This window comes from Coregonus clupeaformis, chromosome 34 (assembly GCF_020615455.1).
Source record: "Coregonus clupeaformis isolate EN_2021a chromosome 34, ASM2061545v1, whole genome shotgun sequence".
Taxonomy (NCBI): domain Eukaryota; kingdom Metazoa; phylum Chordata; class Actinopteri; order Salmoniformes; family Salmonidae; genus Coregonus; species Coregonus clupeaformis.
In genome coordinates this window covers 44,192,619-44,210,266 of record NC_059225.1, presented here as the reverse complement: position 1 = coordinate 44,210,266, position 17,648 = coordinate 44,192,619, and the positions used below count along the sequence as shown (strand labels likewise).

General features: G+C 47.4%; 1 protein-coding gene across 5 annotated transcripts in view; it reads right to left on the bottom strand.

The window, feature by feature from the left end:
- Positions 1 to 16,706, bottom strand: part of LOC121550087 (rho guanine nucleotide exchange factor 4) — a 68,283-nt gene extending 51,577 nt beyond the window's left edge. The window contains exons 1-4 of one of the 5 annotated variants that reach the window (XM_045210589.1): positions 15,642 to 16,704; positions 13,375 to 15,602; positions 11,939 to 12,217; positions 11,303 to 11,432 (exon numbers count right to left, since the gene is read on the bottom strand). In XM_045210589.1, the coding sequence (XP_045066524.1) occupies positions 11,303 to 11,432; positions 11,939 to 12,217; positions 13,375 to 15,138 (2,173 nt within the window). In that variant the 5' untranslated portion in view covers positions 15,139 to 15,602; positions 15,642 to 16,704. Of the gene's footprint in view, positions 1 to 1,948; positions 2,477 to 11,302; positions 11,433 to 11,938; positions 12,218 to 13,374 lie in introns of those variants that run through there. The other 4 variants (XM_041862215.2, XM_041862214.2, XM_041862217.2 and 1 more) reach the window with 4 other exon arrangements.
- Between the last annotated feature and the right edge of the window lie 942 nt (positions 16,707 to 17,648).

The window sequence follows — 17,648 nt, the reverse complement described above, 5'->3', positions numbered from 1 at the left end:
AGGTCCAGTTTACAGTTGTTGTGCTACAGGGCTGTGCTTTCCAGGAGAGGGGGAAACTGGCTGTGTGACTGTACTAGACTCTGGGGAGTGTCTGTTATAACTGTTATGGTGAGAGCAGCCAGGGTTTCTGAATGGACGAGGTGTTTGAGTCTCAAATGTATTTCCCTCCCTCCCCCTCTCACTCTTTCTCTTATTCGTCTTTCTCTTACAGACGTAGGATCATAATTTCACCTATATTGTCACAGCAAAATAATCCTGCAGCAACAGGATTTGAACGTTTAGTCCATAATGCTTGATAGGTGGTTAGGCTATTAGCTGGCCAAAAGTAGGCTACATGAAGATTGCAATAATGTTAATATAACCGTGTGTTAGTGTGGGTTTTCAGGGAATTCATGTAAATCATGAAGCTCATCTGCATTCCCTGCGGCGCAGGATAATTCTCAGCAACAAAAGAGTGGTCAAATTAAGATCCTACATCTGTACCATCTCCTCTCACTCTATCCTCCTCTCTTTCTCTGTCTCTCTTTCTCCTCTCTCTCTCTCTCTCTCTCTCTCTCTCTCTGTTCATCAGTGGCAGTGTGACAGCCTCAATGGAGACTGAGTGCCTCATTACCATGGATCAGGTTTCACCAGGAGAGAGAGGGAGAGAAAGAGAGAGAGGAAGAGAGAGAGATAGAGAGGAAGAGAGAGATAGAGAGAGACAGAGAGAGAGAGCGCAATGTGTGGGTGGGTGTGTGAGAGAGAGAGGGAGAGACAACGCCAGTCTAGATTCTGACCAGGGCCATTCTGAAAACCACAGCTTTCTCCAATAACATTCAGTGTGTGTGTGTGTGTGTGTGAGAGAGGGCACTTGGCAACAAACACCAAGGATTCTCTCCTGCTGTATTCCCCCCCATATAACATGTACAGTACAGTACAGACAGTTCATCAGTGAAGATATTAGCCGTGTATACATAACAAACATCCACCCCACACTCAGATCACTGTTACCATGACGCCGCTGATTGGCACCTGTTTGATAAGAGACTAACCCTTGATGTGGGGTTGATGTGACAAACAGTAGCTAGCCTATTAGTGTCTTTTCTCTTCTACTGCCTTTAATAACAGCTGTGGCCTGACATTTTAGCCTGCAGCTAATGGGGCTGCCGTCTCCTCTCTCCCGAATCAGTACACTCCAAGCCTTGCTGCACCCGCTCAGATGACAACAGCAGAAATAGCAAACAGGTACTGCACAGGCACTTATAGGGTGTGCAAATTCACACACTCACACATGCTAACACACACACACACATATGTGCACATGCACACACACAGGCACATGCACACACAAACATACACACAAACACACAGCCCTCTGCCATAATCACAAAATGACACAATCCTCCGACAGCTGTGTATGACCAATACAACATAATATCACACACCGCTATTTCAGTTGAGGCCAACACCCTCAATATCTTCCACCAATAAAAAACGACCTCATAAGCTCTGTGTGAAAATATTAATCTCTTACCTATAGACCTTTATGTTAGATAAACTCTAACCTGATACACCTCATTAAGTGAGCAGTATCATCTGACACACCTCATACTCTGTCTTAGCAGCAAAACAACACAGGCATATGTCTAATATAAGGCAAGAGGACTCAATGCTAACGCAATGCATCCTTTATCTGAGTCATATCATAGACTGAAGCATGTTTACTAACGCCAAGACAACAATAACACGGCCAGTGCCTTTAAGCCATGATTGACAACTCATCAACAGGTCTAGACAAAACAGACAGACAGACTCCAGCACAACAAAACCATGGCAACCATCACACTCTGAATGACTGACAGGTAACACCCCTCCCTTCTAAACCTGCCAGCCCAAAAACACACAAACCCTTTTACCCTACTCCCACTGAGGAGTGTGTGTGTGGTGTGTGAGGTAGGTACCCTCTTACCAGTGGTGGAGTGCAGGCTCTCCAGGCTCCAATAGTGGGAGAGGACCCCCCTGAGAGTACCTCCTAGGCTCCCTATCCCGCCTCCTCCTGCCCCCCATCTTTCCCCCAGACCGCCCCCTCCTCCTCCTCCTCCTCCGCCTCCTCCTCCACCTCCACCTCCCCCCCTGGTGGGGGTACCGCTGTCCGAGTCAGAACCAGGAGATCCAGGGGAGAGTCCAGAGCTGGTGCTGCCGCTGCTGCCACAGCTGCCCCCGGGCAGGGGCACGGGCCCCTCAGAGCCCTGCTGGGTCCGCATCTGGACAGGAGGGCCCCCGAACACAGACCTGGAGCTGGGCACTGGAGCCTGGTAGTAGTGGTGGTCAGGTAGGTAACGCTGGGTATGTAGGTAGGTAGGGCGGTAGGTAGGTAGATAACAGTGCTGTAGCCTCTACCTGGCCTCTCTAGCTAGGTAGGTAGGCTGTATGTGTGTCAGTCGGCTCCACAGTCAGTCAGTGAGTGCTTCAGTCTCTGCTGTTGCTCTTCTCTCTGGCTCTGCTCTCGCCGGCTGCTGCGGCTCCCCTCTCGCTCTCTCACTCGTTCTCCGTCGCTCGCTCACTCTCTCTCGCTCTCTCTCCCTCGCTCTTGCTAACTCACATAGCCGAGCGGTCGCACACACTGGCTCCAGCCACACAGCTACAGACAGACATCAGTGGGGCTCCTCTAGGGGGGCTCGGTAGCTCTGTAGTGTTGTTTGCCTGGGAGCTGCCTGGCTGCAGCTGATGGCTGATGACTCTCTAATGTAATGGTGCAGTGCCATTAAGGTGGGACTGAAAAAATCCCCCCTCCTCCCCCCCATCTCCCCCCGCCTGCTGTTTCTAAAGCATTGTGGGAGGGAAATTGAGAAAGGAAGAGACAGAGAGAGAGGAAGAGAGGAAAATATATAGAGAGAGGGGGACTAACCTGATCCACTGTTCTATATAACAAAATAAACAGTAAACACACCTAGTTTAATCCTTCTGAGCTACAGTGGGGAAATTTTTTATTTAGTCAGCCACCAATTGTGCAAGTTCTCCCACTTAAAAAGATGAGAGAGGCCTGTAATTTTCATCATAGGTACACGTCAACTATGACAGACAAATTGAGAAAAAAAATCCAGATAATCACATTGTAGGAATTTTTATGAATTTATTTACAAATTATGGTGGAAAATATGTATTTGGTCACCTACAAACAAGCAAGATTTCTGGCTCTCACAGACCTGTAACTTCTTCTTTAAGAGGCTCCACTGTCCTCCACTCGTTACCTGTATTAATGGCACCTGTTTGAACTTGTTATCAGTATAAAAGACACCTGTCCACAACCTCAAACAGTCACACTCCAAACTCCACTATGGCCAAGACCAAAGAGCTGACAAAGGACACCAGAAACAAAATTGTAGACCTGCATCAGGCTGGGAAGACTGAATCTGCAATAGGTAAGCAGCTTGGTTTGAAGAAATCAACTGTGGGAGCAATTATTAGGAAATGGAAGACGTACAAGACCACTGATAATCTCCCTCGATCTGGGGCTCCACGCAAGATCTCACCCCGTAGGGTCAAAATGATCACAAGAACGGTGAGCAAAAATCCCAGAACCACACGGGGGGACCTAGTGAATGACCTGCAGAGAGCTGGGACCAAAGTAACAAAGTCTACCATCAGTAACACACTACGCCGCCAGGGACTCAAATCCTGCAGTGCAAGACGTGTCCCCCTGCTTAAGCCAGTACATGTCCAGGCCCGTCTGAAGTTTGCTAGAGTGCATTTGGATGATCCAGAAGAGGATTGGGAGAATGTCATGTGGTCAGATGAAACCAAAATAGAACTTTTTGGTAAAAACTCAACTCATCGTGTTTGGAGGACAAAGAATGCTGAGTTGCATCCAAAGAACACCATACCTACTGTGAAGCATGGGGGTGGAAACATCATGCTTTGGGGCTGTTTTTCTGCAAAGGGACCAGGACGACTGATCCGTGTAAAGGAAAGAATGAATGGGGCCATGTATCGTGAGATTTTGAGTGAAAACCTCCTTCCATCAGCAAGGGCATTGAAGATGAAACGTGGCTGGGTCTTTCAGCATGACAATGATCCCAAACACACCGCCCGGGCAATGAAGGAGTGGCTTCGTAAGAAGCATTTCAAGGTCCTGGAGTGGCCTAGCCAGCCTCCAGATCTCAACCCCATAGAAAATCTTTGGAGGGAGTTGAAAGTCAGTGTTGCCCAGCGACAGCCCCAAAACATCACTGCTCTAGAGGAGATCTGCATGGAGGAATAGGCCAAAATACCAGCAACAGTGTGTGAAAACCTTGTGAAGACTTACAGAAAACATTTGACCTGTGTCATTGCCAACAAAGGGTATATAACAAAGTATTGAGAAACTTTAGTTATTGACCAAATACTTATTTTCCACCATAATTTGCAAATAAATTCATTAAAAATCCTACAATGTGATTTTCTGGATATTTTTTTCTCATTTTGTCTGTCATAGTTGACGTGTACCTATGATGAAAATTACAGGCCTCTCTCATCTTTTAAGTGGGAGAACTTGCACAATTGGTGGCTGACTAAATACTTTTTTTCCTCACTGTATATCCTATCCAATGATCCAACAGTGCTCTGTCATAACTTTGCAAAGATACAAAAAGTGTTATTTCAGGTTCTGCTCTAGGCTCCCATACACAAGTTAGATCAACACATGATCAACACATGAAGAGAAATGGCTGTCTGGCTGGCTAGACAGCACATGTACAAACTGTTCAAAGTAAAACAGATACATGATTTCTTTCCACTGGAATGTGATTCTCTCTGTATGTTCTCTGTATAGAGGAAATATTACACACAGAATACAGGGAACTGTCACAAACACTAGTGCCAATGATTGGTATTGAAGAAGTCTTGACCTCAGCATAGCATTTACATAAACCCCAGTAGCAAATGTCAAGAGCATTAAAAACACCGACATTATCAGCTGTTGTGGTGAATAGAAACAGTGAGACTGTGATAGCCTGGTGAGACTAATCAGAGATACACTGTAGTGCTGCTGTCACTGTCTGTCTCATACAACAACACAGGGAAATGGTTGGTCCTACTGTGTCCTGTGGAGGCTAAAATGCCAGAAAGCCACCTGGTGAAGATAAGGCTGGTAGTCCTGATGAGGGTACATGCAGGCAGACACACAGAGAAGGCCATGCAGACAGAGCCACTGAGCTGTGACCTTGGAGCCTTCAAACACAAAGCCAGTAAAGTTCAGATAGGAGGGAAAATGTACCCTCCTTTCTCTCTCTCTCTGTCTCTCTCTCTCTCTTTTTTTTTCTCTCTCTCTGTGTGTCTCTCTCTCTCTCCGTGTCTCTCAATTCAATTTCAATTTAAGGGCTTTATTGGCATGGGAAACGTATGTTAACATTGCCAAAGCAAGTGAAGTAGATAGTAAACAAAAGTGAAATAAACAATAAATATTAACAGTAAACATTACACTCAGAAGTTCCAAAAGAATAAAGACATTTCAAATGTCATATTATGTATATATACAGTGCTGTAACAATGTGTCTATCTCGCTCTGTCTCTCTCTGTCTCTCTCTGTCTCTCTCTGTCTCTCTCTGTCTCTCTCTGTCTCTCTCTGTCTCTCTCTGTCTCTCTCTGTCTCTCTCTGTCTCTCTCAGTCTCTCTCAGTCTCTTAGGTATACTGGATAGAAAAAGACTACAGACGGATACGAAGGCTTAAGTTATAACAGTTTTTTTAAATAAAACCAATATCTAACAGTCTGTAAACTACTTATAAACCCTTTAGTGTGTTGCCGACTTTAATGTCAGTTTGCAATCATCCTTACATGGGCTATAATGAATGCCCCTGTTATATGGAATAGAAATGTAGAGGAGTATGGTGTTAGAAGGTGAAAAGTGGCTTACCTCACTGCACCGTGTATATCATAGAAATAGAATTACATCATCAACATATTGACTTAAATGGGAATTCCCATTCTAGTAATTCTATTTCTATGGTCCACAGCCCTGTGAGTCAGTCAGCTAAAGAGGTTGCCATTACACTTGTCTTTTGATACATCTTTCAACTCAATTAACTCAAATGAATCGAATTACACGGAAGGCATCTGGTGCAAGAGCACTGACCTCACTTTGAGTGGCATGCAATCTGCTGCCTCTGCGTGTGTGTGTGTCTGTGTGTAGTGTGTGTGTGCGTGTGTGTGTGTCTGTGTGTAGTGTGTGTGTGTAGTGTGTGTGTGTCTGTGTGTAGTGTGTGTGTGTCTGTGTGTAGTGTCTGTGTGTAGTGTGTGTGTGCGTGTGTGTGTGTCTGTGTGTAGAGTGTGTGTGTCTGTGTGTAGTGTGTGTGTGCGTGTGTGTGTGTCTGTGTGTAGTGTGTGTGTGTGTGTGTGCATGTGTGACTACAGCAGCTTGACCACCCAGAGACATTGAGTCAGGGTAATATCATTTCAGCACTAGCCTGCTGTCCACCCATCATCACCAGTCACCACTTTCATACCCCAGAGATATCAAACTGGTTCAGTGACCCTAACCTTTCCCTCAGTAGTAGGCTAGGCTACTCCAGGCACTCTCACAGTCAGACCTGACTCATAGTGCCCTCTTTTATCAAATTGCCTTGAAAGAAAGCTTAAAATGAATAGATAATGAATCACTGATATTTTCCTAAACCATTCCCTCCCACCATATTCCACCTCCTACATGCCTCTCAGACAGAGAGAATAGCCTGACAGACAGCCTGACACACACACACATTCCAGGAGCACTCTGTGTTCCCACTAAGTGATGGCTGGTTTTAGAAAAGGACTGATAAGATAATGCAAAAGAAGATCTGTCTGGAGACACCAGCTCATGACCAAGCATACCTTACAGAGACTAATCACTGTGGAAAGCATAGTGTTTCTATATTGTTCCCAGATAACCTCATTGCCCGGGATTTAAAACAGATGACAACACTGGCTCAAATCCAGAGGGAAGTCAATACAAATGGATAAAGTGGGGCTGTCAATGCAAATAGTACAATGCCTTTACAAGCTCCAACAAACTGTGGGACCACTGATGTGCAGCGGATGTGGTGCCCCCTGCTGGTGATATACAGAACTACAACAATACACTGCCCATGCAAAAGCCCATAGTAATTGGCTCAGAGACTAGTCTGAGACCTAGCTCCAAAATAAAGTTGTTGTTTCACAACAGATGTTGCCTGGCATGATATCACCGGGCTAATCCAGGATTTGGTGAGGACATTATTTTAAACACGGAACTCAAATCAAATTGTATTTGTCACATGCACCGAATACAACAAGTGTAGACTTACCTTGAAATTATTACTTACAAGCCCTTTCCAAACAATGCAGAGCTAAAAAGTAAGAAAATGTGCTAATAAAAATAGAAAATAGTAACACTAAAAATAACGGGGCTATATACAAGGAGTACCGGAATCGTGTCAATGTGCAGGGTACGAGGTAGTTGAGGTAATATCGTGTACATGTAGGTAGGGGTAAAAGTGACAAGGCAATAAGGATAGATAATAAATAGAGTAGCAGCACTAATACTCAGACTGGGACTGACATTATGCTTGGAGTTGGGAGTCTGAGATTGAGGTGGGGGCCAAGCCCACGTAGACTTAGATTCAAGTCACTACAGTGCCGTCAGAAAGTATTCACACCCCTTAAAATGTTCCACATGTTGTTGAGTTACAGCCTGAATTTAAAATGGATTAAATTGAGATTTGTCTACACACAATACCCCATAATGTAAAAGTGGAATTGTTTTTCGAAGGCTTTTACAAATTCATTAAAAATGAAAAGCTGAAATGTCTAGAGTCAATAAGTATTCAACCCTAAATAAGTTCAGGAGTATAAATGTGCTTAACAAGTCACATAATAAGTTGCATGGACTCACTCTGTGTGCAATAATAGTGTTTAACATGATCTCTGTACCCCACATAAGGTCCCACAGTCGAGCAGTGAATTTCAAACACAGATTCAACCACAAAGACCAGGGAGGTATTCCAATGCCTCACAAAGAAGGGCACCTATTGGTAGATGGGTAAAACAAAATAAAGCAGGCATTGAATATCCCTTTGAGCACGGTGAAGTTATTAATTACACTTTGGATGATGTATCAATACAACCAGTCACAACAAAGATACAGGCATCCTTCCTAACTCAGTTGCCAGAGAGGAAGGAAACCGCTCAGGGATTTCATGAGGCCAATGGTGACTTTAAAACAGTTACAGAGTTTAATGGCAATGATAGGAGAAAACTGAGGATGGATCAACAACATTGTAGTTATTCCACAAAACTAACCTAAATGACAGAGTGAAAAGAAGGAAGCCTTTACAGAATACAAATATTCCAAAACATGCATCTTCGCACTAAAGTAATACTGCAAAAAATGTGGCAAAGCAATTAACATTTTGTCCTGAATACAAAGTGTTATGTTTGGGGCAAATCCAATACAACACATTACTGAGTACCACTCTCCATATTTTCAAGCATAGTGGGTGTTATGGGTATGCTTGTAATCGTTAAGGACATTTTTTTCAGGATAAAAAAGAAACTATGAATGAAGCACAGGCAAAATCCTATAGGAAAACCTGGTTCAGTTTGCTTTCCACCAGACACTGGGAGATGAATTCACCTTTCAGCAGGACAATAATCTAAAACACAAGGCCAAAACACAAGGCCAAATCTACACTGGAGTTGCTTACCAAGAAGACAGTGAATGTTCCTGAGTGGCTTAGTTACAGTTTTTTTGACTGTTTGAAAATCTATGGCAAGACTTGAAAATGGTTGTCTAGCAATGATCAACAACCAATTGGACAGAGCTTGGAAAATGTTGAAAATAATAAATGGGCAAATATTGCCAAAGCTGCCAAAGGTGATTGTAACATGTATTGACTCAGGGCTGTGAATACTGATGGAAATGAGACACTATATTTCTGTACAGTGAGGGAAAAAAGTATTTGATCCCCTGCTGATTTTGTACGTTTGCCCACTGACAAAGAAATGATCAGTCTATACTTTTAATGGTACGTTTATTTGAACAGTGAGAGACAGAATAACAACAACAAAATCCAGAAAAACGCATGTCAAAAATGTTATAAATTGATTTGCATTTTAATAAGGGAAATAAGTATTTGACCCCCTCTCAATCAGAAAGATTTCTGGGTCCCAGGTGTCTTTTATAAAGGTAACGAGCTGAGATTAGGAGCACACTCTTAAAGGGAATGTTCCTAATCTCAGCTTGTTACCTGTATAAAAGACACCTGTCCACAGAAGCAATCAATCAATCAGATTCCAAACTCTCCACCATGGCCAAGACCAAAGAGCTCTCCAAGGATGTCAGGGACAAGATTGTAGACCTACACAAGGCTGGAATGGGCTACAAGACCATCGCCAAGCAGCTTGGTGAGAAGGTGACAACAGTTGGTGCAATTATTCGCAAATGGAAGAAACACAAAATAACTGTCAATCTCCCTCGGCCTGGGGTTCCATGCAAGATCTCACCTCGTGGAGTTGCAATGATCATGAGAACGGTGAGGAATCAGCCCAGAACTACACGGGAGGATCTTGTCAATGATCTCAAGGCAGCTGGGACCATAGTCACCAAGAAAACAATTGGTAACACACTACGCCATGAAGGACTGAAATCCTGCAGCGCCCGCAAGGTCCACCTGCTCAAGAAAGCACATATACATGCCCGTCTGAAGTTGCCAATGAACATCTGAATGATTCAGAGGAGAACTGGGTGAAAGTGTTGTGGTCAGATGAGACCAAAATCGAGCTCTTTGGCATCAACTCAACTCGCCGTGTTTGGTGGAGGAGGAATGCTGCCTATGACCCCAAGAATACCATCCCCACCGTCAAACATGGAGGTGGAAACATTATGCTTTGGGGGTGTTTTTATGCAAAGGGGACAGAACAACTTCACTGCATCAAAGGGACGATGGACGGGGCCATGTACCGTCAAATCTTGGGTGAGAACCTCCTTCCCTCAGCCAGGGCATTGAAAATGGGTCGTGGATGGGTATTCCAGCATGACAATGACCCAAAACACACGGCCAAGGCAACAAAGGAGTGGCTCAAGAAGAAGCACATTAAGGTCCTGGAGTGGCCTAGCCAGTCTCCAGACCTTAATCCCATCGAAAATCTGTGGAGGGAGCTGAAGGTTCGAGTTGCCAAACGTCAGCCTCGAAACCTTAATGACTTGGAGAAGATCTGCAAAGAGGAGTGGGACAAAATCCCTCCTGAGATGTGTGCAAACCTGGTGGCCAACTACAAGAAACGTCTGACCTCTGTGATTGCCAACAAGGGTTTTGCCGCCAAGTACTAAGTCATGTTTTGCAGAGGGGTCAAATACTTATTTCCCTTATTAAAATGCAAATCAATTTATAACATTTTTGACATGTGTTTTTCTGGATTTTTTTGTTGTTATTCTGTCTCTCACTGTTCAAATAAACCTACCATTAAAATTATAGACTGATCATTTCTTTGTCAGTGGGCAAACGTTCAAAATCAGCAGGGGATCAAATACTTTTTTCCCCTCACTTGGTGACTAGTTCTGGGCTGATTCCTCACCGTTCTCATGATCATTGCAACTCCACGAGGTGAGATCTCGCATGGAGCCCCAGGCCGAGGGAGATTGACAGTTATTTTGTGTTTCTTCCATTTGCAAATAATCATACCAACTGTTGTCACCTTCTCACCAAGCTGCTTGGCGATGGTCTTGTAGCCCATTCCAGCCTTGTGTAGGTCTACAATCTTGTCCCTGACATCCTTGGAGAGCTCTTTGGTCTTGGCCATGGTGGAGAGTTTGGAATCTGATTGATTGATTGCTTCTGTGGACAGGTGTCTTTTATACAGGTAACAAGCTGAGATTAGGAACATTCCCTTTAAGAGTGTGCTCCTAATCTCAGCTCGTTACCTTTATAAAAAACACCTGGGACCCAGAAATCTTTCTGATTGAGAGGGGGTCAAATACTTATTTCCCTTATTAAAATGCAAATCAATTTATAACATTTTTGACATGCGTTTTTCTGGATTTTGTTGTTGTTATTCTGTCTCTCACTGTTCAAATAAACCTACCATTAAAATTATAGACTGATCATTTCTTTGTCAGTGGGCAAACGTACAAAATCAGCAGGGGATCAAATACTTTTTCCCCTCACTGTATGAATACTTTCTGAAAGCACTGTAAGTGGTCATCATGAGGAAAGGAAGCCATTTTAGACTATTGGAACCAACCCAGGCAAAGAGAGTGAGAGAGCCAGCAGTATGCAGTAGTATGCAGTACTCTCAGGGGTAGGAGGATGTAGAGGGAGGTAGGAGCTACTCACAGGGGTAGGAGATGCGTCGTCTCCAGCCCAGACAGTCCAGTCCGATGGGGGTGCTCTGGGAGAAGCAGTGGGCCTTCAGGGGCATCCCGGAGAACGCATCCATTGTCGACAGGGACACTCGCGCCCGAGCCTGTGGGGAGGAGGAAAAATCAAGACTGGGGATCCACCAAGGCATAGGCCTACCTCTTAGAAATCTATCTGTGGATTTAGCATACTGCTCACTTGTTATGTTAAGACCCTGCCTTTCTTTTGTTGAAATAATGAACATATGTGTATTATATGTAATAATACTATAGCAATAGTAATAATATGTTTGTCCGGAACAGATTGATCTGAAGGTGCATGCAGGTTTAGGCTAACAGTAGGAGCTGAGAGAGACTGGCACAGAAACAGGAGCGAGCGAGAAACACATCCATAAAAGACTAAATGGAAACGGAAGAGAAAAAAAATTAAAGAAAGGAGAGATGCCAAGACTCCAGGAAGAAGACAGCTGGCGAAGGAGAGAAAAGATGGAGGAGAAAACACTTCCTTGAGACAGTACGTAGATGAAGAGGAGGAGAAGAGGAGGAGAGAGACAGATTCCCTCTGTGCTAGGCTCTAAGTTGTTTTACAGCGGTAAGCATGGTGGAGTCTTACTTTCTCCAGATTTTCAGGACAGTGTGTGTTGAGTTGTCCCAGGCTGCCCCTCACGACTCGGGCCAGCTTCCGCTTCCGTCTCTTCTCCTCTTCGATCCACAGGTCGTCTGAGGAGCAGCGGTGGCATCTCGGACCCCTGTCCCGCTCCATGTTTGGCCTGTGGCCTGATGGTGTTCTGAGGGCTGAGGCAGTAGTGACCAGTCCAGAACCAGGAGACTTCAGCTCTGCTAGCCTCTTCCCTCCTCCTGCCTGGCTTGTGGGTCTACAGCCACCCTGAGTCTTTAGGTGCATAGTCAATTGGTTAATGGGACTGGCAATGTCACTTTCACTCCAGACTATAGTACCAGGCCTCTATGGAACTAATATGCCATCTATCTGTGTACATGACAGCATATCATTCTTACTGGTACATGATCGTAAACATTTGTTACGAAGGGTTGATAACTATGATGTAACAGGTGAACGAAATTGTCTTATTGGTGTGCTTGATGTAACTGATGCACCTTGACAGGTAGTTCCACTGATTAGAATAGCTCCTTCTATTTCCTGTGTGCATAAATACTGAGCTAAGTCACATGACTTGTAATCATGCTGTAGTTTAGCTTTGTGTCCCTGCTTGGCTGCCTGCTAGGTGCTTCCTGCAGGCTCCACTAGGGGGGGCTAGAACACACAGTCCCCCTCCCAGCTGCCTGCTGTGTAAGGCTGGGACGGAACGGGAGCAGACTACTAACTCACAAAATGAAATGCACCACGCCACGCCAGTGACAACAGAGCACAGCGCAGGAAAGAAAGAGCTGACTCTGCTGTTTCACTCCTCTTCATCTCTCTTTCAGGAGAGGAGAGAGCGGAGCGGGGGAAGGAGATAAAGAGGGGTTTGTTCTGCATTTCATCTGAACGAACACGCACACACAAACACAAACACACACACACAAACACAAACACAGAATCTCTTACAGGCACGCACGCAGACACACACACACATACACACACACACAGCGAGACGGATAAAGTGCCCTAGGCCCAGGCTGTTATTTACATTCAGTCCGAGGCTGAGGCAGGGCCAGTGAAAGACAGAGTCAACACTTTATCCCATGGTGCACCCTGCCTGGCCTCCACGCTACGTCTTGATAGAGTGGTAGACAAGGCTGCTTTATCATGATGTTAAACAGACAAACAGTCAGGCCATTATATCACAATGGGGACAAAACGTTGGATCAGCAGACCCCAGTGAAGACTGTTCTTTCATACAACCTACTCAAAGATGGATCGGCCCCGGGTGAGCGTCATCACCTACAGTATGGATGTCTATCTGAGAATACATTGTTTATTTTTGTTCAATAGATGACATTTTTTGGGCTGTTTTACACATGCAATTCTTCAGACGAATGATAAAAATGAAGCATTATTAGCTTTGTTATCATATAGTTATTTCTTACCTCAAACTGGTTGATTGACATAGGTGTGAGCAGGCTGATCTGGGATTGGCTGTCTACTCCGCTGTCCTCCAATGGACTGAGGGAGGAGGAGCCTAGCGGCCCCGCTCTGGGTTTCAGGGTCTTGGGCTTCTCTGGTGGGTCAGACAAGCCCTCTACACTGGCTGACTGAGCCATGAGGAGCAGGGACAGGGCTGAGGCCCGGGCTGAGGCAGAATTGGGGTAGCGGAAGGGCCTGCGTTGGGCAGCCGGTCTGGGGCTGTGGGGCTTGGGACTCATGGGTCTCACTGGGGTGTCTGGTGTAGCTGCCATGCTAGACGCTGTGCTCTCATAGGCTCCTCCTGGGGACCTGGAGCTGGACCAAGACAGCTGATTGGCTAGGGCGGCCAGAGAGGCGGGGCTCATGGGCGACAGGGGGCTGGAATCGTTTGTGGGTGGGGCTTCAGAGTCGTCCGAGGAGTGCGGTCCGGAGTCGGTGAAGTTGATTGACAGGCCGTTGGGTGGGACTTTCCCTTTCCTCCTCTGGCCCTCTGACTTGCAGCCCAGTGGGGTGTTCTCCCCGGCCCCGCTGTGACTGTCCTGGAAACCCCTCTTGGTGAGGGGGTCGGTGAGACACAGGGCCCTGAGAGAGGAAGGGGACCCAGGGACACTGAGCACTGAGGCAGAGTCAGAGCAGGACGCATAGTCACTGTGGTTCTGTCTGGGCGTCCTCACACCACCATCCCCCCCGCCCCCGACCGGGACAGACAGGGTCCTCCTCAGCAGCTCTGCCTCCTTGGCCCTCTCTCTCTTTAGCCTCCTCCAAGAATGATTGGCTCGCCCCACCTCCCCTTCTCTCCCCGTCTCAACGCTCCCCTGCTCCTCCTCGTTCTCCTTGTCCATGGAGCGAGACTCGAACAGGCTGGACAGGGACTTGTGGGCCTGGGCGAAGCGCATGCGGAGGTTGAGGCTGTCAGAGCTCTTGCTCCTCTTGTAGCCGTGCAGGCCCTCGGGGGCCCTGGTCTGGTTGTGTCTGAGACCTCCGGGCTGGGAGGTCAGGGTGGTGTCTGGGCTGCTGGGCCCGTCAGGGGTGTCCCCAGGCCCCTCCCTGAAGAGCAGGCGGACGTGGCGGGTGCGAGGTGTGGAGGGTAAGAAGCCGTAGTCCTCCTCCTCTGTCTCGTAGCGACCCCCCAGACCGGAGGAGAAGGACTGCTGAACCGTCTGGTTCTGGATGTCCCCCTTCAAGAAAACACTGTCATCGTCCGAGGTGTCTCCCCCCTGTCCACCCCCCAGATCCCTGCTCAGGCCCAGGTCAAGTGAGTCCCGGGGCAAGCCCTCCCCCTTGGCATTCTTCAGACTCTTCCCCTTCCTGAAAGAAGGCATCTTGGCAAAGACAGAAAACTTAGAGCTCTTGGACCTCCCTGCCTGGCCACCTTTAGACTTGCTCTTCATGGGTTTGTGGAGGTTGGCGTTCCCCCCCGAGACAGGCAGGATGGACTCTTCCGTCTCCTCACTGTTAGTGCTGGTGGTGTCAAAGTCGTAGGACACAGAGGTGGGGGTTGGACTGGAGCGTCTCTCGCTGCTCGCATGGTCCCTGTCGTATGGTAAGGCCATGACCCTGGGGTCATCGGGGTCAAAGGTCAACGAGTCCAGCTGGTGCTCTGATGACTCAATACTGGATGAGTCCTCGGGGCAACACAACGGGCTCTTAGGGCTGGAGGTGGAGTTGGACATGATGATGTCACTAGACAGGACAACACTGTCCCTGTCTTCCTCAGTGGGCCTCATCCTAACACTCTGTCTTCGCTCCTCCTCCTCCTCTACTCCAGTCTCATCCTCCACAATCCCAGAGTTGTACAGGGAGCGGTCGGGGTCGGCCTCTAGGATGGGCTCGAGGCTGCTGAGGGAGAGCAGGTTGAGACTGACGTCGGAGTAGGGGTACCTCACAATCCTCACCCCACGATCCTGCTGCAGGAGGGCAGGGTGAGAGCTGGTCTGGAGGTAGGAGCTGTACGAGCTGTACTCCTCCTCTGATCCTAAAGCCTCAGGTGATTTGCTACAGTCCTGTCTGTCTCCCTCTGAGGGAGGATTCGGGAATTGGAGGGGGCTGGACTCCTGCACCTCCTCTTTCTCCGCACTGTCTAATAGCAGGCCTCTGGTCTCCAGGTAGGAAGCTAAGTGGTCAGAGAGGTCTGAAGGACTGTTAGCAACACAATTAGAATGAACTACCTCCTCTACAGCCTCCCTACAGCCTGCAGTGTCTGTATGGTTAGAGATATCTCTCCTACAGCCTGCAGTGTCTGTATGGTTAGAGATATCTCTCCTACAGCCTGCAGTGTCTGTATGGTTAGAGATATCTCTCCTACAGCCTGTAGTGTCTGTATGGTTAGAGATATCTCTCCTACAGCCTGTAGTGTCTGTATGGTTAGAGATATCTCTCCTACAGCCTGCAGTGTCTGTATGGTTAGAGATATCTCTCCTACAGACTGCAGTGTCTGTATGGTTCTGATAAGGGACGTCCCCGTAGCCCTCTCCCTGGAGCCTCTCTAGCTCCTCCACCTCAGCCAAGCTGAAGTGACACTCATCCACCAACCCGGACACGGCTGAGTCCTCACTGCTCCAGTAGGGCTTGTAGTCCAGGTAGGACAGGAACTCCTCAGAGTCCTCAGAGGGGTATTCTAGGTGTCTCTCTAGGGTCTCTGTCGTCTCCCCCAGGAGGTCAGAGGTAAACGTGGTGGGCTCGGTCAGGGAAGGGGACTCATCATCGGTTTTAACCCCACCCTCCTCTGAGCTGCTCTGGGGGGCTACCTCTACCTTGGAGGACCACTGCTCTGGCCCCTGACCCCTTGTACAGGGCGACCCCGACACCGACCCTTCACTGGCCTTGGTGTTGTTGTTGGAGTCAGAGAGGCAGGACAGAGACAGGATGGAGGGTGGCACGGCGCAGGAAGAGGGTTCAGGCCCAGAGATGCTGTGATGGATCTCTAGCTCATTCAGGTGGCTCTGGACCTGTTCTTTACACACAGTAGAGTCTGTTCCCACGGTAATCTCTATCTTCCTCAGTGGCGAGGCTTCCTGATCTAAGGCAGGGGGTTCTGTGCTGTCTCCCTGAAGAGATTCAGTCTCTGTAGGTAGGGTTGACCCCTGGCCTATGTCACTAGACACACCCTGTGAGCTGAGGTCAACAAGCAGATCACTGGTGATCTCTATGAAGACTCCTGTAGGGCTGAAGGGGTCTATAGCGTCCTCCGTCTCCTCTGTGCTTGGAAGCCCAATATGGTCAGAGTCAGTTAGCTCTGCTATAACAGTGTCTGTATGGCCAGAGAGCTCTGCTGTAACAGTGTCTGTATGGCCAGAGAGCTCTGCTATAACAGTGTCTGTATGGCCAGAGAGCTCTGCTGTAACAGTGTCTGTATGGCCAGAGAGCTCTGCTGCTATAACAGTGTCTGTATGGCCAGAGAGCTCTGCTGCTATAACAGTGTCTGTATGGCCAGAGAGCTCTGCTGCTATAACAATGCCTGTATGGCCAGAGAGCTCTGCTGTAACAGTGTCTGTATGGCCAGAGAGCTCTGCTGCTGTAACAGTGTCTGTATGGCCAGAGAGCTCTGCTATAACAGTGTCTGTATGGCCATAGAGCTCTGCTGTAACAGTGTCTGTATGGCCAGAGAGCTCTGCTGTAACAGTGTCTGTATGGCCAGAGAGCTCTGCTGTAACAGTGTCTGTATGGCCAGAGAGCTCTGCTGCTATAACAGTGTCTGTATGGCCAGAGAGCTCTGCTGTAACAGTGTCTGTATGGCCAGAGAGCTCTGCTGTAACAGTGTCTGTATGGCCAGAGAGCTCTGCTATAACAGTGTCTGTATGGCCAGAGAGCTCTGCTGTAACAGTGTCTGTATGGCCAGAGAGCTCTGCTGTAACAGTGTCTGTATGGCCAGAGAGCTCTGCTGTAACAGTGTCTGTATGGCCAGAGAGCTCTGCTGCTATAACAGTGTCTGTATGGCCAGAGAGCTCTGCTGCTATAACAGTGCCTGTATGGCCAGAGAGCTCTGCTGCTATAACAGTGTCTGTATGGCCAGAGAGCTCTGCTGTAACAGTGTCTGTATGGCCAGAGAGCTCTGCTGTAACAGTGTCTGTATGGCCAGAGAGCTCTGCTGCTATAACAGTGTCTGTATGGCCAGAGAGCTCTGCTGCTATAACAGTGTCTGTATGGCCAGAGAGCTCTGCTGTAACAGTGTCTGTATGGCCAGAGAGCTCTGCTGTAACAGTGTCTGTATGGCCAGAGAGCTCTGCTGCTATAACAG